This window comes from Gracilinanus agilis, chromosome 3 (genome assembly GCF_016433145.1).
Source record: "Gracilinanus agilis isolate LMUSP501 chromosome 3, AgileGrace, whole genome shotgun sequence".
Taxonomy (NCBI): domain Eukaryota; kingdom Metazoa; phylum Chordata; class Mammalia; order Didelphimorphia; family Didelphidae; genus Gracilinanus; species Gracilinanus agilis.
Window position 1 is genome coordinate 99,086,279 of NC_058132.1, and position 22,398 is coordinate 99,108,676.

At 42.6% G+C, this 22,398-nt stretch overlaps 1 protein-coding gene across 1 annotated transcript in view; it reads right to left on the minus strand.

Annotated features, from left to right (window-relative positions):
• Positions 1-578: 578 nt before the first annotated feature.
• The window catches only part of GUCY2F (guanylate cyclase 2F, retinal), a 75,095-nt gene continuing 53,275 nt past the window's right edge, over positions 579-22,398 (minus strand). The window contains exons 15-19 of the mRNA XM_044668926.1: positions 21,026-21,200; positions 20,687-20,785; positions 15,968-16,062; positions 11,248-11,333; positions 579-687 (exon numbers count right to left, since the gene is read on the minus strand). Of these exons, the coding sequence (XP_044524861.1) occupies positions 579-687; positions 11,248-11,333; positions 15,968-16,062; positions 20,687-20,785; positions 21,026-21,200 (564 nt within the window). The remainder of the gene's footprint in view (positions 688-11,247; positions 11,334-15,967; positions 16,063-20,686; positions 20,786-21,025; positions 21,201-22,398) is intronic.

Below are 22,398 nucleotides of genomic sequence, written 5' to 3' on the forward strand. Positions count from 1 at the left end.
TGGCTCTAGCACCAGTACCCAGCAGTCCCTGAAAAGTAAGTTGACAGACGCAGTTAAGAAGAGTAGGGACTGCAGTGCATTCGCTACCTGTGAGTTCTATAGGAGTCAAAGCCCCAGGGCTAATCCTGGGGTCAGTGCTGTGGCCTTGTTTATTGAAGAGCCAACTGGATTTATCATCTGAAGACGCGGGGGCCAGTGCTGTGACCCTGGATTTCTCTTGAGCCTCTGGCTGCTAACGTGCCAAGTAGGAATACTCTTTCTTGCACTACCTACTTCTCAGGGAGGCGGGAGAAGGCTTTTTAAAGCGAATCCTAGAGACCTGGGTATTGTTCTTATTATAATGATAGTCCCTGGGAGGACTCGGCCAAAAAAAAAAAAAAAAAAAAAAAAAAAGGAAAAGTCGCTAATTAGCCTCAGGGCAGCGCACTTACTAATGAGCTGTCTGCTTCCTAGCAGGGGAGGAATAAGCGGGATAATGAATCCGGGCTGGGGAGCTGGGGAGGAGGTGAGGCCAGGTTCATCGAAGCTGCTCCCCAAGGTTGTGCCACGTGCCATGTTCCCAGTCTGTAGCTTCTCCTCTAGGAAACCGGTTCTGCCTTTTCGGAGCTCCTGGGTCCGCCGTCACCCCGGTTGGCTTTCCCGAAGGACGACTTGATCTCTTGATTCACCATGGCCTGCCAGGCATCTCTGGGGAAGGAGACCAAACATTAGAGGGGTACGTGGAGGAGATCGGCTGGAGAAGAGGAAGCGGCTTTGACCGAAGAGGAGTCAGGACCATTCGGCAGGATGATATAGTAGGAGCGGCGGCCATTGAGCTAGAAGTGCTGTCTTCTAGCCCTGGTTCTGCAGCTACTTGTTGGGACCTTGAACAATGGCCCCTTACCTCAGGGACATTCATGGATCACGCGAGAACATGAATTTAAAAGTGCTTAAAAAAAAAAAAGTACTATAGAACTAGGGGCTGTCCTAAGCATGGAGTATGAAGAGCATTGACTCAAGTGCCTGGAGATCTGGGTTCTAATTCTGATTTGGCTACTAATGAACTATATGCAAGGATTTTACTGGAGGTTAGAGCCATCCAGTGTTGGGAGAGTTAGTTTTTGATGATGAAGCATTTCCTCATCATGTGTTAGTATTTGAGTGAGTGAGTCAGGGAGGGAGGGAGGCACTGAGGGTTGTATTTGAGGGTTTGGGGCTCCCATTACTTTTTCCTTGTGGGATGTGTCCAAGTCATCTCCGGTATCTGCATTTGAGGTCTTTGCCACATTACTCCAACCCCCACATGCAGTGTACCCCGTTCTTCAGAGTTAGTGATGACAGAGTCAGATTTAATCTAGCACTGCATTCCTGACTGATCCCAGTTGGATTCATTCTGCTTCCCATTCCTAGAGCCAGCTATCATAGTGACAGGGGCAGGGGCAAGATGGGACACTGTTGCGGTGTCTGCCAAAGGAGAAAGAATCCCAGTCCTGAGAAAACAATAGAGAGACATGTAAGCAGAGGCTCCCTGCTAGCCTGGGCTTCTAAACAGTAGAGAGAGGGAGAAAAGAGCTTGGTCCAAAGCCATGGTGGAGCTTGGACTCATGGGGTGAGAGGGATGGCATAAGGTATATTAGTAAGAGCCATATCCCAGGTATAGAATCATAACTTAAATTATGGAAAGCACCTCTAAGATCATTGTCTCTGACCCCTCCCATTTACAGAGGGGGAAACTGAGTCATGGAGAGGCTAAGTGATTTTCCCAGGGTCAGATAGTTAGTAGTATTCTGGGGCAGGATTTCAAACCCGGTTTTCCTGATTCCAAGTTTAGTGCTCTATCCACTGAACAAAGCTGCCTCTCCTACTGGGGATGAAGGGGAGGAAGGGTCTTTTTTTTTCCCCGAAGAAAATGGGTTTTACTTCCCTTTAGCATATCTCACCATTATTAAGAGCATTTGGGGTAAAATCTGCAGGCTTCCTTCCTACCTACCTCTCTCTCTCTCTCTCTCTCTCTCTCTCTCTCTCTCTCTCTCTCTCTCTCTCTTTCTCTCTGTCTCTGTCTCTCTCTGTCTCTCTCTCTCTCTCTCTCTCTCTCTCTCTCTCTCTCTCTCTTTCTGTCTCTCTCTCTCTCTTTCTCCTTTACCTTCTCTCTTGGAATTGATATTAAATCCTGATTCCAAAGCAAAAGAGCAGTAAAGGCTAGACAATTGGGGTTAAGTGACTTGCCCAGGGTCACCTAGCTAGGAAGCATCCGAGTATAGATTTGAACCCAGATCCTTTTGACTCTAGGCCTGGTGCTCTATTTACTGTGCTACCTATCTGCCCCAGCTCTGTGGTCTTTTCTACCCACTCAGTGGCCTAAGCAATAGGAGCTGGAGCTCAGTCTTCAGGAGCAGGCTGGGAGTTTTAGTCTTCAGTTGTGTTATAGAAAAAATATAGATTAAGGTTGTTAGCAAACAGTAACAATAGGGAACGTCTGGATGTGGACAGATGGTACGCAGACTCCTTCATATCAGTATATAACTTTGGATTGATTAACAGTGAATTCTGAAGCTGGACCAGTTCATTCACCCTGAAACTCCTTTTCTGTCCCCAACTTTTTAGCTGATGCCTGTTTCTTCTTTTTGGTCTCCTCTGGATTCATCTCGAAATAAGAATCAGGTATAACCACCTATCAACAGTCCCACCATCAGACATAATGAGTGAGCTGCCTTATTGTTGCATGCAATGGCAATGCCCACATACAGACACGAGGACACCGTTATACAGTTCACTGGTTGGGAGGTTAACCTAAGATGCTTCCATCACTGGCTGTGGAACCTCCCTGGGACCAATAACCCCCAAGAGGGAAGGCTTCTGGAAAGCTTCCTGCATCTGGGCAGTAAAGGTACCAGCTAGAGCAGACTTTGAACTCAGGTCTTTCTGGCTCTGACGCTGGGTCTCTATCTACTATGTCCTAATGCCTGGCACAAAGTAGGTGCCCAGTAAATGCTTGTTGAACATGGAATGAATGAATTCGATTGCCAGCCTTTGAATGATTAAGACATCAAAACGTTCCAGGCAAAGATGAAGAAAACTAGAGAGAAGGGGTCGATTGGTTCACACAAGAGACAATTCGAAAGAGATCGATCCTTGTTGGGAGTTCAAAGCAATCTGGCAAACCCATCAGAGCTTTCCTCAGTCCCGTCTCTGACAAGCCCGTCCCCATCACCTTCTTCCTAAGCAGCTGAATGCATTTTCCAGATGTCATCATTGGCCTCTAGGGGAAGGTTGTGTCTGGGCCCAGGGCTGGATTGATGCTTTGGAGTGAGGCGGGGGCATGGCGAGTGTGTCACAACAGTAGAGGAACCCTATATCTTGGGTGGGGAGGTGATGGGAAGATGAACTCTCATTTCCCCCTCACAAAACGTGATACTTTCTGTAGTGCACTCACCCCAAGAGACACCCTGCTGACTCCTAAGCTTCATGGTCACTGGGATGAACTCTATTTCCTACCTCCCATCTCTCCTGTTAGATTTGTGACTCTGGTGACCTCTGACGACACCGAAGGGTCTGATTTATTCTCTCTGATCTCAACTTGTAGCCCATCCTCTTTCCTAAAGTGGCTTCGCTCCCTTGGATTTTATTGATTTCTCTTAGGAACATGTTCTCTTTCTACTATATTGTTGTACCATCCCAGAGGCCAAGGTAGTTAGTCTAAGATCTGAAATCTTTGAGATACTGGAAAAATAATTATAACAGTGAGCATAATTATAGCACTTTAAGGTTTACAAAGCACTTTGCAAAAATTATTTTTTTGCTTACAACAGCTCTGGAATGTAGGTGCTATTATTATCTCTATTTTACAGAGGAAGAAACTGAGGCAGCAGAGGAGAGATGTCACACAGCTAGTATGTATCTGAGGTTGGATTTGAACTTAGGTCTTCCTGATTCCAGACCCTGCATTCTCTCCACCTCAATGCCTAACTGACTATGACAGCACTTTCTGGTCCATCCTCCTATTCTAGGATGTGTTGAAGTGAGAGACTGGGAGATCCTGAAACCAAGGAGGTACAAAAAATATCCAATAGGGGTAGCTTGGTAGATAGAGAGCCACACCTGGAGAAGGGAGGTTCTGGGTTCAAATCTGATCTCAGATACTTCCTACTTGTGTGACCTTGGGCAAGTCACTTAACCCCAATTGTCTAGCTGTTACCACTTAATATTGATTCCAAGACAGAAGATAAAGTCGTAGGTTTTTTTTTTTAAAAAAAAAGGTGTCCTTTAGCTGGTTGAGAAGTAATTAATCCTTCCTATTTGCTCTGCGCCTAATTGAATGGGGACAGGGGTAGGAAAGCTAATAGGTAAATGCTGTCCCTTCCTTAGTCCCACTGACTCTTCCTCTAACCTTCAGAGTTGGGTCCAAGGGGCCTCTCTACTTGTCTTCCAAATCCAGGAGTGAAAAGGCTTTAAAAAACCCAAATTAATAAGTACTCTGGGTTAAAAATTCCCAGTGCCATCACTGCAGCCACATTGCTCTTGTGATGGGAGCCAGTGGTGAACTTGATGTTGTTCAGTCATTTTTTTCAGTCCCTTCTGACTCTTGGTGTTCACTTTTGGGGCATCCTGGGCAAAGACAATGGAGTGGTTTTTCCCTTTCCTTCTCCAGCCCATTCTATAGATGAGGAAACTGAAGCAAACAGGGTTAAGTGACTTGCCTAGAGTCACACAGCTAGGAAGTGTCTGAAGGCAAATTTGAACTCAGGAAGCTGAGTTTTCCTGACTCCAGGCCCAGAACTTTTTGCTCTATGGCACCACCTAGCCACCCAGGGTATAATTCTTACTCTGGCAAGGTTCCTCAGAGCCTCAGTATTCCCATGTGTAAAATGGAAATAATGATGTTTGTTCTCTCTACCTCACAGAACTGTCTCAAAGAAAAGGGCACCATAAACTCTACAACCTGATAGAAATGGGAGCCGATACTTATCAGGACCATATTTGATATCGGCTGCGCCATTATTGCCTGCTCCTCACATGGGTCCCCACGTACTTGAAGGAATGGGGAGGAAGTAAGCAAATAGAAGGAAAGGGGGATCCATAGCATTTAGGAAGTATCTGGCTGGTCAGGCCTGATACTACAGCCCCTGTGATCTTGTCCCATGCACCCCAGTGAGTATGTAAGACACAAGGGAAATGAACTCAAGCAGCAGCTGTATCCTAGCCTCTCCCACGCTTACCATTCAGTCTGTCTGATTAAGCAAGTCCTCAGAGTATACCCTATTCCAGTGATGGCAAACCTTTTAGGGACTGAGTGCCATGCCTTCCCCCCTCACTGAGTGCCAGGCACCCCCACCCCCCTTTACCCACACGGGGGAGGGAGAAGGCACTCCCATTGGGCAGAGGGGTGAGCGAAGTAAGGGATATCCTTAGCAAATATAGAAAGGGGGAGGGGAATGATTTGGGCTCTCTGCTCCCCTCCAACTCTGCTTCCTGTGATTTGCCCCTGTGAGCTCCCACTGGGCTGCTGGGCAGAGGAGCAGGGAGGCATGGTGGAGAGGGGGAGGGAAGCAGCTCTGCCTGAGCCTCTCTGCCTTTCTAGTAATGATCCGGGGTGGGGATGGACCTTAGAAATCATCTGTTATCCAATTAATCAACCAATCCTCCAGCTTTGATTTGGCACTTACGATGGGTAAGTGCTGGGGATACAAAGGCCAAAAAAGAAACCTTCAAGAAGCTCAAGGCCTTTTTTTGTTTGTTTGTTTTGTTTTTTAAGCCCTTACCTTTCACCTTAGAATTAATACCATGTGTTGGTTCTAAGGCAGAAGAGCGAGCAGCAAGGGCTAGGCAATGAGGGTTAAGTGACCTACCCAGGGTCACCCAGCTAGGTAGCGCCTGCGATCAGATTTGAACAGAAGCTTACTTTATAAAGGAGGAGACAACATATAAATAATTAGGTCCATGCAAGGCACACACCTACAAAGTAGGGGGAAGATTCCTTTAATGTTTGCAAGATGTTTTACAAATATGATCTCATTTGCTCATCACAACAGTCCTGGGAGGTAGGTGCTATTATTAACCTCACTTTAAATGCTTCTTGTTTAATTGTATAGGTGGGGAAACTGAGGTACAAAGAAGTTCATGAACTGCCTAAGGGTCTCAGAGCTAGTAATTCTCTGAAGCATGATGAGAAAGTTGGATCACCCAGGCAAGCTGCCGGAGCAATAAGAAAGGTAGACTAGGAGTCTGAGAACCTGGGTTTGAGTTCCAGCTTTACTTCAGAGCTGTGCCATCCAGGACAAACCATTTTTTTTTTTTGCCTTGGGGCCTCAGTTTCCTATTCTGTAAAACAAGACTGCTCGACTATACTGCCTCTAAAGTCCCTTCCAGGGATGATCTTTGCTAGAGTCTTCCCCTCTAAGGTTACCTTCCATGGACTCTGTATCTTGTGTGTAAACTAATTATTTACATGTTATCATTTCCAAGACGATGTGAATTCCTTGAGGGCAGGGACTGGTTTTTCCTCTTTCTTTGTGCACAGAGCCTGGCTCATAGTAAGTGGTGAAATCAATGCTAATGGAGTGGTTAATTGGTTAATAGTAGATCTCTAAGGGCTGATGCCACTTTAAATGCGAAGATCCATGAGTTTGCGTGAGAAGCCATGTGAAGGTCTGAGTGTGAACGTCCATATCAATCTGCATATGTGAATCAGTGCGATTGTATATGTGTATGAAGTCTGTGAAGGTGGATGATTTCCAGAATGTATGTTGAGAGTAGATCGGGTGCTGGGAAGTGTTTAACAACTGGCTCCAATAAATTATGCTTTCATTAATGTTAATAAATTAATAATGACCGACTTCAATAAATTAAACTTTTAAGTTTAACCTGCATTATTCACATTTCCTCAATCACTTTCTTAAGTCTAGGTAATCAACGAAGCAATAAATCAAGCCCAGAATTGTAGAGTTTGCTGATTTCTGATGTGTAAATGATCATGCTAAAAATTTAACAATCAGCTTACCTAAGCCACTAAGAGCTTGCTCTAGTTCACTGCTTAGGGATATATTCCCTGAACTGGACTGATTTAATTGGAATGTCTATCATAAATTAATCTGTAACTCAGCTGCGAGCATGATGCTGATCCTGGTCCAGCCAGAAGAAGAGAGGATTTAGATATAATGATGGAAATGAATGTCTCTGAGAAACGTGGAACATGACAAAAAGGGAAGATTCATCAGTGCTCTACTGGGGGTTCAAAGAGCCCTGGACCTGGAGGCAGGAAAACCTGGGTTCAAATCCTGATTCAAACACTATGGGCAAGTCCCTTAACCAAATTGCCTCAGTTTCCTCATCTGTAAAATGATGGTAATAAAAGCATCTACCTTACTAATTATGTGACTGTGGGAAAGTCCCTTAACCAAGTTGCCTCAGTTTCCTCATCTGTAAAATAAGGGTAATAAGTTCCTTAACCAAGTTTCCTCATCTGTAAAATGAGGGCAATAGTAGCATCTACCTCTCAGGGTTGTTGCGAGGGTTGAATGAGATGATGCTTGTCATATAGAAGGTACCTAATAAATGTTTGTTCCTCCTGCAGCTTCCCTTGCATCTCCTGGGCTGGAATTCATTGCAAGAACATGGCTTATCTGTCTAGAGCAGGGGTTGGCAATGTATGACTCTCGAGCCATATCTGGCTCTTTTGAGGGTCAGATATGGCTTTTTCTTCAGGAGCCATAAAGTCAATTTTTTTCCAGGCGCTGTTACAGAAGCGGCACTGTGAGCACTGTACAGCTCTCACGAAATTACATTTTAAAAAATGTGGCATTTATGGCTCTCACGGCCAAAAAGGTTGCCGACTCCTGGTCTAGAGAGAGGGCAAGCCTTCAAGCATGGGCACCTTAGCCTCCCTGTACCTTCACAAAGGACACAGAAAGCAGGGGGAACTCTTAAACTCGGACCCCTTCACCACATTGCCCTGACTGAGTTAATGTTCAAAATCCAGTAGATGTTTCCTGTGATTGCTCACGTTAAATCTTTACCAGCTCGCTGACCATTTCAGGGAGGAAGGGAAGAAGAGAAAGAATTTGGGACTCAACAATTTTAAACAATTAATCTTATAAATTCTTTTCATATATGATTGGGGGAAAATATTAAATAAAATAATGGTAGACCAAGAAAGAAAGAAAGAAAGAAAGAAAGAAAGAAAGAAAGAAAGAAAGAAAGAAAGAAAGAAAGAAAGAANAAGAAAGAAGGAAAGAAGGAAAGAAGGAAAGAAGGAAAGAAGGAAAGAAGGAAAGAAAGAAGGAAAGAAGGAAAGAAGGAAAGAAAGAAAGAAATCCATTAGAGCGAGCTGTATGAAGGCAGCTTGGCAGAGTGGAAAGGGCATTGGATCAAGAGGCAAGAGGCTGCCAGCTTTGCACTCAAATTGGTGGTGTGAATTAGGGCAAGTTGATTGTCCCTCTGGGCCTCAGTTTCCTCATCTGTAAAATTAAGGAGTTGGACGACAGGATCTCTAACATCTCTTCTAGCTCTGACATGTGTTCTAAGCTTCCTTCCAGATCTGACATTTTGTATTCTAAGCTCCCCTCTAGTTCTAATATTCTGTATTCTAATGCCTCTTCCAGCTCTAATATTCCCTATTCTAAGGCCTCTCCAAGGGTTGACATTCTGTGTTCTAAGTTCCCTTCCAGATCTAATATTCTGTGTTCTAAGTTCCCATCTAACTCGAATATTCTTTGTTCTAAAGCCCCTTCCAGCTCTAATATTCTTTGGTCTATGGCCTCTTCCAGGGCTGACATTCTATGTTCTAAGCTCCCTTCTAGATCTAATATTCTCTGTTCTAAGCTCCTTTCCAGCTCTCACATTCTGTATTTTAAGGCCTGCTCCAGTTCTGATATTCCCTATTCTAAAACCCTTCCCAGGGTTGATGCTCTCTGTCTTTAGCTCCCTTCCAGCTCTGATGTTCTGTGTTTGAAGAACCCTTCCATCTCCAATAGTTTGTGTCCTAAGACCTCTCCAAGGGCTGACATCAGTTCTAAGTTTCCTCCCAGCTCTGACACTTTATTCTATATTCTAAGGTCCTACCCAGCTTTGATATTCCATATTCTAAGCTCCCTCTAACTCTGACATCATCTATTCTCAGATTCTTCTAGGTATGACATTCTGTAATTCTAGGATTCATTTTTCTCAAAGAACACAAGTAGAAAAGACAAAAGGGTACAACAAAGTGTTGGGGAACCACCCCCTCCCTTCAGCGCTGGGAAAGGCTCCATGGAGCATCCAGGCCTGTGCTGCATGTTGCCTAGACTGTACTATCAGCAGGACTCACCAGGAAATGCTCCTCCCACCGTACCCCCTCCCACCCGAGGCCCTATAGCCTTGGCACCTCTCATCTGCATCCAAGGGCCGGAAGTACAGACTGACGTAAGCTTCCTCTAGGCAGAGAAAACAATTGGGCCCTTTCACAGAAGGTCCAGCCCTGTCTAAGGTCAGGGCGGTGGGGAACAGGGTCTTCCGCCCTCCCGTCATTAATCTGTCCATTTGGTTTCCCCCTCCTTACACCCTTCTCACTAAGCCCTGGTGATGAATGGGAGGCCCTGGGGGGTACAACCCAACAGGAAGACAGGCTCAGGCCAGAACTTCCAGTAGTTTATGGCATTCTTGCCCTTCTTCTCCCCCACCCCGACTAAACCCCCCTACACTTTCTGCCTTTCCCCACATCCCCCTGGTCCAGACCTCAATGTCATTGGTATAGGAAACTTCCAGTGAGAAAAGCTCTTCTACCAATACAGATTGGCAATGTATAATTTTAGAGAATTGCCTGGAGTTTAAGTGATCTGTCCAGGGTCACACACTCTGAGGCAGGATTTAAATCTAGGTCTTTCTAACTCCCAAACCAGTTTCCTATCCACTGCTCTCCCTGTCTGTGTCACACTGTCAGGGCACAACAAATGATGGGACTACAGAGGAATAGAGTTCAAAACATTCTTCTCTGGTAAAGTCTGTGGATTTCAGAGGGTCTCAGAACTCAAATGGAAAAAAAGATGGCATTTTTATTTTCCTTAACCTTTCATTATTTAAAAATATTATTCTGTGAAGTAGAAGCTCCTTAGGTCCACAACATAAAAAGGGTAAAGAATCTCCGGTCTGTGGTTGTAATAGAAACCTACTCACTTAAAGCCATCTACACTATCCAGTTCTCTCCTTGAACAATATCCTACCCTTTGTCCAAAAACATCAGGGCTATCTGGCTTCAGAGATCATTCTGGGGCCAAAATCCAGATTCTGGCTGGGGGCACCATGGTTAGAACACCAGGCTTGGAGTCAGGAGGATGTGTGTTCAAATGTGGCCCCAGATACTTCCTGGCTGTGTGACCCTGGACAAGTCACTCAACCCTGATTGCCTAGCCCTCTCTGTTCTTCAGCCTTAGACTTGATATCTTAGACAGAAGGTAAGAGTTAAAAAAATAACAAGATTTAGTCTGGGTCCTAAGGTCAGGGTTCAGTAGAAGGCTAGAGTCAGGGTTGGTCTGGGGCTGAAATATAGAATTTATTCTTTCTGTTAAGATCAGCTGTATCATGTAGAGATCAACCCTCCCCCCCATACTTTTCCCCACTCCCATCCCTATTTTTTGGGGGGATGCCTAATTCTGACCTTACCAAACTCTCCCTCACCTGACCCAGAACCTTCATGAGTAGAGGAAAGAAAGGGGAGTTCTCTTGGGACCAAGAAAAGGAGTCATGGTAATTCAAAATTCAAAAATCATTAGTTAAGCAAGCTTCTACTGTGCGCCACACTGGGGCCTGGGGGAAGACACCCTTATAGAGTTTACATTCTAGAAGCACTGAATAATATAAAACATATAACTATAATGCATGGGAAGTGAGCCTGGGAGGTGCCAATCAAGTGCTGTAAAGAGTCCAAGAAGACAAGATTGTTAGTAACTAAAGGGAGAGAGGAGGATCACAACAGCTTTCCTAGAGGAGCTGAGTATTTCCTTATATTCTCTCTCTCTCTCTCTTCTTAATTGTAAATAAACTTCCATAAAAGTCAATTTTGACTTGAGATTATTCTTAATTGAGGATTGATAATAGTTCAATCCTCTGGCAACCATCTTTTAATATATTGAACCCCCCCAAAACCCCTTTCCCCCCTTACAGTAGAAATTCAGTTGGTGAAGGTATCACGAAAGGACATTTCTGGGGATAAGGGGCAGAGCCAGGCTCTCCTTCCCATAAGCCATCCAAGCCTTGGAAGAACCCACCAGCCCTCCTTGCTAAGTTCCTTGAGCTTACCCTGGTTTGATGTCCATAGGCTCAGGGAGTTCTTTGGGGAAGCCTGCTTTCCCAACCAGCCAATAGGTTTCTTCTATACCTTTGCCCTGCAAGGAAAGGGAAAAAATCTTTAATGTTATCAATAAAATGAAAACAAACATATTTTTCACAACTTAGTAGAATTTGAGATTTATTTGAGACTTTAGAATCATATCATTGAGATTTCCAGAATCATTGAATCGGACCCATCATGCTAGTCCATTTTTACCACTTTATAAAATTTTTATGAGAGATCTCCACCTACAGATCAAGGATCTCAGGTTTTGTCAGTGTGAAAACTCCATCCACCAATTATTGAGGAGAGTGGAGACTCCTCAGTGCTGGGTCCTTTGTAATGAATATAAATCAAGTTAGTGTCAAGGAATCTGTGAAATCCTCCAGAAGCTCCTGACTTCTAGGAATAACATATTGATTGCGTTGAGTCCCAAGACCCTAGAGGTCTCCACAAGGAAGCCCCCGGCCACTGAAAAGATCAGCCTCATAATTTACACAGGAGAAACCAAGTGGATAAAAACTATATTTCCCAGTTGCATGGATGGACTGGGATTGAGGGATGGTTTGTGGATGTGTCTATGATTGAGTATAGAGAAATTACACAATAAGTGTGAAAGGGAACAGGGATCTTATCTTTAATTAGATAAAATATTATCACACACTGTGTTACAGGTAGGTGGTACAGTAGAGAGAGAGCTGGGATCAGGAAGAATCCTCTTCCTTAGTTCAAATCTGGCCCGAGACACTTAGCATCTGAGTGACCCTGGGCAAGTCATTTAACCTTATTTGCTCAAGTTTCCTCAGCTGTAAAATGATCTAGAGAAGGCAATAGTTGTGTAATTGATTTAAATCTTATTCCTTTGAACTACATTTCCCTGGAACCCAATTTATCCCCTGATACATCAATGACAGGAAGTCAGTGGGCTCCAGGGAAATGTAGTTCAAAGGCACAAGATTTAAACCAATTACACATCCCCCCCCCCCCGAGATCCTTGGAAGAATAGTCTCTCCAATGAATCTTGTAAACATAACCAACTTTTAAAATTACAATAATTTGGGGATAAAAGGAAAAAAGGACAAAACCAATGAAGTTCAAAGGCACAAGATTTAAACCAATTATACATAGTCAATCACTCTAGTATCTTGACTAAGAAAATCCCCAATGGAGTCATGAAGAGATAGACACAAATGAAATGACTGAACAAATGTTACAGCATAATTTAATGAAATATAATGATATAGGATCATTGATTTACAGCAGGATAGAACCTAAGAGACTGAGGTCAACCTCCTCATTTTAAAGATGAGATAACTGGATCCCAGAGATAAAGTGACTTGCCCAGGATCACACAGCTAGTTGTATCTGAGGCAGGATTCTAATTTACGTTTTCCAAATTCCAAGACCAATGCTCTATCCACTATACCACCCAGCTAGCTGATCAACTGAGCAGGAATCATTGGAGTATGTAGGAACAAAATATTCAAGAATAAATGTACAGGAGGAAGAGCAATCTTGTGTGGCCTTTCAGAGACAAATCCAGGTTAACCAGGTGAGGAATGGGTTTTAAGGTGAAAGAAAAGTAGTTGAGCTCTCCCTATACGATGTGGCCTTCACAGTGATGGCAGGGTCCTACTGATCATTCTCATGAAGCAGTAATGGCATTTTAGGGAAATATGATAATAAAGCCATGGAAGATATAAGCAATCTGATTGACAATGTTCTGAGCCCCCAGTGGTGTATACGAAGAAAGTGTGTGCTTAGGGAAAAGAAAAGATGATGGATCCAAAGGTTGGAGTGTGTGTGTGTGTGTGTGTGTGTGTGTGTGTGTGTGTGTGTGTGTGTGTGTTTGGGGGTGGGGGGAGAGATGGGATGGGGCGGTTCTATATCAGGATCTTAGAATTATAGAATATCAGAAGTGAAAGGAAATTCAGAGGTGATTTAGGTCAACCTTTTACCTAAAACCATTAAAGCTTAAAACTGAATTAAGACTTTTAGAGATACTTTGTATGTACACATACATTTATATCTCTATATGCAGATTTATATTGGGTACATATGTGGGTGCATTTATATGCCTATTTTCATAACTAGACCCTAACCCCTCATGCTCCAATTACTCAAGTTAAAGGCTGTTCTTCGGGTCTCCCCACCGCTTTGGTGGGGGAGGTTAGGGATGGAATTATGGCATAAACTGTAGACACAGCAGAGTTCATCTCAATCCATGCTTTCTTAGAGTAACCATGCCTCTGGCAAGGGAGAAAACAGACCCATTCTTGGAGTAACATCCATCAAAAAGACAAAGAGCTAGCTTTTCTAGTCTGAGAGACATTATCAGTAGAAGAAATTGGGGCTAAAGGACCATAGTAAACACCTTCCTTCAAATGTTTGAAAAGCTATCATGACAGAAAAAAAAGCCAAATTTATTGTGCCTGACCCAAGAGAATATATGTAAGAGCAAAGAAGTTGGGAAGAAGGTGAGATTTTAAGGGAAACTTGGTAATACTTGGAGCTGACCCCATGTGAAATGGATAGCCTTTCAAGGTAGCAACCTCTCTGTCGCTGGAAGGTATTAAGTTTTCCTTCATTCAGGAAGGGCCAGAAGATTGTTCAGAGATGATATAGAAACCCTGGGCAAATCACTTACCTTGTTTGCCTCAGTTTCCTCATCTGTCAGATAAGTTGGAGAAGGAAATGGCAAACTACTCCACTATCTTTGCCAAGAAAACCCCAAATGGGATCATGAAGAGTTGGACAGGACTAAAAAAATAACAATAACAAATAGAGAGAGGGGGATCCTATGCAGGTGGGGATTGAACTAAATGACCTTTGAGGTCCCTTAAAACTCTAAAATTCTATGATTCATCTCCAAGATGTCTTCTGGCTGAAACTTCTATGATTTACATATGATTTGTAGGTCACTTGGTCTAAGTCTTTGCATTCAGGGAGGAATATATTTCAGCCACGTTGGCCTTAAAATAGCTTTCAAGACTCTGTCTATCTAGGAGTTTCTGAAAGGGAACCTGCTTTGAGGAGGTTATCTTGTCCTTCCTGGGAAGAAAACAAAGGTGTACTGAAAAATGTTAAACAAGCAGCTCTCCAAAAAAAACATACCCACAACATATTTTTGTGTTTAATTTACATTATTAACATTTTCTTCATCATGTTCTTAAATCTAGACCAGAAGTGTTAAATGCATTGTCAGCAGCTAGCATTCAACTCTGCAACACTCTTATGTGCAGCAAAACCGGAATAAAATTTAATTGGGAAAGCTTTAAAAGAATAGATAAAAGTACAATAAAACAAAAATAATAATACATTTTTAAAACCAAGCCAATCTGAATCCTCCAGGAATCCTTAAGAATGAATTAGAGGTCCCTTTTTCTAGTCAAGTTTGTCACCAAGGATCTAGACAGCTAACAATACAACAGATTTAGGGGCAGTCAGGTAGCACAGTGGATAGAGCACCAGGCCTGGAGTTGGGAAGACCTGGGTTCAAGTCTGACCTCAGACATTTCCTAGCTATGTGGTGGGCAAGTCATTTATCCCTAATTGCCTAATCTTTGCCATTCTTCTATTTTAGAATTGATATTAAGATATAAAATAAGGTTTTTTAAAAAATACAACAAATCATTTCCTGATTTGTAACATTTTCCAGTTTCCAAGATATAAATGCCCATGCTAAAAATTTAACATTTGGATGCCCCAAATGGTTTTAAAAGAATAATTGCTCTTTGTTCCAGCCATGCCACTGCTGGGTTTGTATCCTAAAGAGATAATAAGGGAAAAGACGTGTACAAAAATATTTGTAACCACTCTCTTTGTGGTGACAAAAAAAATTGGAAAATGAGAGGGTGTCCATTGATTGGGGAATGGCTGAAAAAATTGTGTTATATGCTGGTGATGGAATACTATTGTGCTCAAAGGAATGATGAACTGGAGGAATTCCATGCAAACTGAAACGACCTCCAGGAATTGATGCAGAGTGAAAGGAACATTGTACACAGAGACAGATACATTATGGCACAATTGAATGTAACAGACTTTTCTACTAGCTGCAATGCAATGACCTAGGACAATCCAGAGGAACTTAGGAGAAAGAACGCTACCCACATTCAGAGGAAGAACTGTGGGAACAGAATCACAGAAGAAAAATATGATTGATCATATAGTTTGATGGGGATATAATTAGGGTTTTGACTTTTAAGTTTTAAAAGTGAAATTGCTTGTCAGCTTCAGGAGGGGGTAGGGAATAGGGGTGGAAAAAATCATGAATCATGTAACCATGGAAAAATATTCTAAATACAATTTTTAAAAGACAATTACTTAGGTCAGTGCTGCTTATTTCAGTTTTTCTTTCAGTAAGGATCTATGAATCTTTTGTAAATGAATTTCTTATATCTGAAAAAAATTTAACATTTGGGGGGCAACTAGATGGCTCAGTGAATTGAGGGCAAAGTCTAGAGATGGGAGGTCCAAATTTGCCTTCAGACACTTCCTAGCAATGTGACCCTGTGCAAGTCACTTAACCCCCTTTGCCTATCCCTTATAGCTCTTCTGTCTTGGAACCAATACACAACATTGATTCTAAGATGGAAGGTAAGGGTTTTTAAAAAATTTAACAGTTGGTCTGACTTTTTGAAGCTTTTAAAAGCTGGCTCTACACACCCCTAGAAGAACTCCCCTTACCTTCAGTTCAGTTTGACCCCTGACATCAATTTTGTAGCCTTCATTCAGGCTGACCAAGATCTGGACAGTACTTCGGTTAACATGGATCCTATAAGCTGAAAGAGGATGACAGAGGAGAGATCAAGCCATGGGCTATCTTGATTTTCACAGTGGATTCATCCATATTGACAGAGTTGTGGTGCAATGAAGAGATCACTGAACTTGAAATCAGAGGACCTGGTTTCAAGTTTCTGTTCTGCCTCTAAATAACTGTGTGACCTTGGGTAAATCACACCATCCATCTGGGCCTCCCTTTGAGGTGCATTTTGGATTTGATAACACAGAACCTAAGTTCCAATCCCAGATATATTCAGTTTACTGCACCTTGGACAAATAAATTTACTTCTCTCTAGTCCTCAGTTCTCTCATCTATAAGATGTCCCCTGAGGGTCTTTCAAGATCAAAATCGATGATCTTATTCTCTAAAAATGAGGGAAATAATCATTATTCTTCCTACCTCATGGGGCTATTGTGAGAATCAAATTAAATTGTGCATGCAAAGCTCCAACGTTATAAATGTGAATAATTTTTATATTTGCTATCAGAAGCGCCCTGTGGCTGATGTTGAGCTCCTTTAGGCTCCCATGATTATATCTTCTCTGCCACTGCTGCCTCTGATTCTTCTGGGGAAAGATAGAGACTGAACTTGGCATGGCTACCTCTTGGTTTCTTCCCAGGAAGTCCATTTGAGATCATAAAAAAAAAAACCAACCAACAAACAGAAAGCAAATTTTAAATGATGGGAACTTGGGGAGTGCTGGGGACTGTCCATATCCCAAGGCTCCTTGATAAAGTCTTTTTTAAAAAATCCTTACCTAAGTTTCATTTCCAGGGCAAAAGAGTGGCAAAGGCTAGGCAACTGGGATTAAGTGACTTGTCCAAAGTCACACTGCTAAGAAGTGTCTGAAGTCAAATTTGATCCCAGAACCTCCCTTCTCCAGGCCTGACTCAATATTTACTGAGCCACTTAGTTGCCCCTCACAATAAGATCTTTGGGAGAAGAGGCAGACCCAGACCTGTGCCATATTTATAATATTATATTGCGTAGGGACAAGAGGAACTTAAGGAGTCATCTATTCCAAACTTGTCATTTTTCCAGGAAGGAGACTAAGGTCCAAGCAGGAGTCAATGACTATCCCAAGGTCACACAGCTAAACTAGGCTATAGCAGAGCCAGGATTTTAATTTCATTTTTCTGCTTCTACATATTTATTTGCTCTTATCTACAGCTCCTTAGAAGACATAGGATTACTTAACACACAGTCCAGAGAAACCGAACTGTGCAGGTCAACTCACAGGTTGAAAGCAGTTGAGTGTCTGCTGAGTGAGAGTAGACTACCATGTATACTATTGCATCCAAAACCATAATTGTTTCCCATGGGGGAGCTTTGGAAGGCTTTGCCAGGGCACTTAAGCTCCGTTAACACCTCTTTAAGTATCTTTCCTTTTTGCTCTCAGGAAGCTGAGGTCCTTCACACCCCCTCAATTGCTCTGGCTAAGCCATCACAGTGACTCCAAATGATGACAACCAGAGCAACTCACCAGAGGCTAATAATGTTGGGAAACAAAATGGCCTACCATATTGACTGGAATAGAGACCATCTTAGAATGTCTATATGTCTGTGTGTATGCATGCCATACTCCTAAAATGAGATTTGCTTTCAAGGAAAACTTTATATAGTAGACAATGGATAATAAAAGTTATTAGAGAATACACAGGCTCTACACAAAAAAGTTTTTTAGAAGTCCTCATGAAGAGGGCAGCTAGTTGGCACAGTGGAAGGAGTGCTGGCTTGAAGTGAGGAGAACTTCTTCACGAGTTCAAATTTAACCTCAGGGATTAGCTAGGTGACCCTGGGAAAGTCACTTAACTCTGTTTGCCTCAGTTTCCTCTTTTATAAAATGAGCTGGGAAAGGAAATGGCAAGAAAACTCTACTATTCAGTATCTTCACCAAGATTCTCCAGTACCTTTGCCAAGAAACCCCCTAGTATCCAGTATCTATGCAATATTCCTGTATCTTTGACAAGAAAACCCTAGTATCCAGCATCCTTGCCAAGATACTCCAGTATCTTTGCCAAGAAAATTGTAGTATCCAGTATCCTTGCCAAGATACTATTGCATCTTTGCCAAGAAAACCCTACTATTCAGTATCTTCACCAAGATACTCCAGTATCTTTGCCAAGAAAATTGTAGTATCCAGTGTCCTTGCCAAGATACTGTTGCATCTTTGCCAAGAAAACCCTACTATTCAGTATCTTCACCAAGATACTCCAGCATCTTTGCCAAGAAAATTGTAGTATCCAGTATCTTTGCCAAGAAAACTCCAAATGGGTCAGAAGAATTGGACACAACTGAAAAATTACTAACTGATTTTCTCAAGAACAATTCATCACAGATTGACTATCTTTTTTAATATTTGATTTTGACTAAATGAGTGGTGAATCAGGGGAATGCTGTAGAGGTAATTTACCTAGATTTTAGTAAAGCATCTAATCAGTCTTTTTTTCGATTTTTAAGGAAAAGATGGAATAAGGTGGGCTCCATCAAAGATGTTCAACATGTACCAGCCACGTGGCCTGAAACAAATTAAAATTTAATTGGGAACTATTTAGCAAAATAAGTAAAAATGTAATAGAATGTTAATATATGAAATTTTACATCAATATGCTCAAGTTTAGTGGTCCCCATTTCTACTTGAGTTTGACACTACTGGGCTAGATAGATGATACTACAATTAAGTAGCTTGGGAGCTGATTTAAAGAAGAGTCGATGATTTGATGTCATCTAAGAAAATAACACTATTAAAATAATAAAAATGATAGCATTTCATACAGTGCTTTAAGTTTTACAAAGCACTTTAATAATATTATCTAATTTTATCCTCACAAACACCCTGGAAAGTAGTTGTTATTATTATCCCTAGTTTACAGATATGGAAACTGAGGCAGATAAAAAAGCTAAGTGATTTATTCAGTCATACAGTAAGTGTCCAAGGTCAGCTTTGAACTCAGGTATTCCTGACTCCAGTTCCAGTCTCCTATCCCCTGTACCTAGATGCCTAGTGGAAGGTATAGGGACCTGTTCATGACCCTGTACTGTCCCAACATTTTTCTCACAGACTTAGGTGAAGGCATAGGAGGCATGCTTGTCACATTGACAGAGGACACAAAAAGAGGAGGCGTAGCTAGCAAACACATAGGCTGATAGAATCAGGATCTCAGAGGGCTTGACAGGCCAGAATAATGGACTAACTCTAACAAGGTAAAATTTAATAGAAAGAAATTTAAAGTCTCATTCTGAGGTACCAAAAATGAACTTTAGGGAGTACAGGATTGGCCAAGCATGGTTAGGTAGCAGCAAGTCTGAAAAAGACCTATTCTGAATCCAAGTGTTCTAATCCCACTTCAGGACCTCTTGGTATTGGGAAAGCTCCAGAATGAGGGCCAGGAGATGAGGATTTTAGGTCCAGCTATGCTTCCACCAGGACTTGTTATAGCCTAAAGAACTGTGAGGCTGGGGTATGTTTAATTAGGAAAAATGAATTCATTCTGGCTCTTTATTAATATGAGGAATGATTTTCATCACCTTTATTCCCACCCCCCCGAAGTCCTCCTTCCATGATTCCTCATGGTGTGACTGCTGTCTTGGGCTCCCAAAGACTTTGCCAATGGTTCCAAGATCAAGAAAGAGCTTCAGGGGGCAGCTAGATTGGCTCAATGGATTCAGGTCTGAAGATGGGAGATCCTGAGTTCAAATCGGGCCTTGAACACTTCCTAGCTATGTGATCCTGGGCAAGTCACTTAACCCCAATTGCCTAGCTCTTTTGCTTTAGAACCAATACTTGGTATTAATTCTAAGACAGAAGATAAGGATTTTTTTAAGAGCTTAAGGGGGGTAGTTGGGTGGCTCAGTAGATTGAGAGCCAGGCCCAGAGATGGGAGGTCCTGGGTTCAAATCTGGCCTGAGATACTTCCTAGCAGTGTGACCCTGGGCAAGTCACTTAACTCCCATTGCCTAGCCCTCACCACTCTTCTGCCAATAGTTCTAAGGCAGAAGGTAAGGGTTTAAAAAAAAAGAGCTTAAGGAACTGTTGAAGTCTAATTGTAGATCAAAGCATACCATCTTTGACTTTATTTCCTTCGTGAGTTTTTAAAATTGTATACATTTGTGTTTTTAATATTGCATATTATTTTTAATTAATCAATCAGTTTAATTAATGGATTAATGATAAGTAAATATTTAATGTTGTGATTATGTTAATTTTATCATATATTGTATATGTGATATGTCTTCAATCACAGCATGAATAATTTAGAATATAGATTGCACAAAAGAACTGGTATAACCTATATCACATTATTTAGGGCTAAGGGTAGGCGTAGGGGAGTGAGGAAGAGAATCTGAATCATGAAATGTCAGAAAACTATATTAAAAATTGTTTCCATATATTATTTTAAAAAAGAGCTTCAAATATGGGCCTGCCAATGGACTGACTAGGACTCGGCCATCTAAAAGTGACTGATCAGATTGTTTGAAACCAAAGAAAGTCACAAAACCATCCACAAAGGTATGGAGGGACTGAGATCTCTGTCAATGGAGGGAGGAGCTATGATGACAAAATCATGGGGTTTTTGAAGAATTGGAATATCATCATCATCATCATCATCATCATCACTCACGCAGTCCTGTGGACTCCATCCGGGAAGCAGTGTTTACCGTATCCCCAAAGAGGCAGTAGCGTGGCATGGTGAGACCCACGACACCTGCCACACAGGGCCCTGAAACCCCAAAGATCAGAGAAATTAGACGTGGAAGGGACTTTAAAGGCCATCTTAGATCAACTGGGGACTACAAGTAGTAGTCACTTAATAAATACCTTTTTCCTTCCTTCCTTCAGTCTCTCCACCCCACCAAGACACTCTGCTTCCCAGCCACCCTCGCCCACCACTCCGTGTACACAGTCCTGGGAATGGGCTGTCCTGTGCCCATAGGCTGGGACCACCAGCCCCCCCAGTTACCTGAATGCAGGCCAGCCCGGATGCGGATGGGCACCTCAGGCACATGCCTCATGCGGAAGTCTCCCACAGAACTGAGGATGTCCAGTGCCAGATTGGCAATTTCCGCCGCATGCCGGTTGCCGTTCCGCCTGGGCAGCCCAGAGGCCACCATGTAAGCATCGCCAATGGTCTCCACCTGCATGACAGTCAGGGCATCACCCCCTAAGAGATGGTGCCCAGGGGCCAGCATACTGCCCCTCCTTTACCCTGTACCTGAAGGTCACCTCCTCCAGGAAACCTTCCCCAAAGAGCTTCACTCGATTTCCTGGTCCATCCCTGACCCAGCCCAACCTCCATGGACTTGAGGGACTGGCTTTGCTGAAGAAAACTTTCTACAGTTTGGTCTATCTTGTTCTCCAGCTTCATCTCTTTCATCAGAGCACTGACTCTTTTTTTTTTCCTTTTTTTTTTTCCTTTTAACCCTTAACTTCTGTGTATTGGCTCCTTGGTGGAAGAGTGGTAAGGGTGGACAATGGGGGTCAAGTGACTTGCCCAGGGTCACACAGTCAGGAAGTATCTGAGGCCAGACCTGAACCTAGGACCTCCCGTCTCTAGGCCTGACTCTCAATCCACTGAGCTACCCAGCTGCCCCTATAGAGCACTGACTCTTTGTTGGCAGGTCTGTAGGCATTTCATCTGGACAGCAGCTCGCCTGGCAGGGTGGTATTAAGAATTCTTGAGTTATTTCCAAGAATGGAATACATGAAAGACAAAGTATACCATCATGAATAGAGCCAAGATGACCAGCTTCAAATTCTGCTTCTGATACCAGCTTTATGGCCGTGGGCATAGCTTAACATCTCTAAATCTCAGTTTCTTCACCTGTAAAGTGGGGGAGTTGGACTTGAAGCCTTCTAAGGTCCCTTCCAGCTCTAAATCTATGAACCTATGGGTTTTTTAAAATATCAAATATTAAATGTTTGTGATATTGAAATTCTTGGTGAAGAAATATAACTTACCAACACAGATCAGTACCCCTTCTACTTGGGTAGAGCACCCAGTCTGGAATCAAGGACTCATCTTTATGACTTTAAATCTGGCCTCAGACACTCACCCTGTTCAAGTTACTTAAGCTTGTTTGCCTCAGTTTCCTCAACTGCCAAACAAACTGAAGAAGGAAATGACAAGACTCCAGTATCTCTGCCAACAAAATACCAAATGGAGTCTCTAAGAGTTGGACACAACTGAACTAAACTAACAACAACAACCTCGTTTGCAATTTATAGACTTAGGGAAAGAGATTGGTAGGTGGCTCAGGCAATAGAGCCCTGGACTTGGGAGTCAGGAAATCCTGAATTCAAATATGGCCTTAGGCATTTGCTAGCTGTGTGACC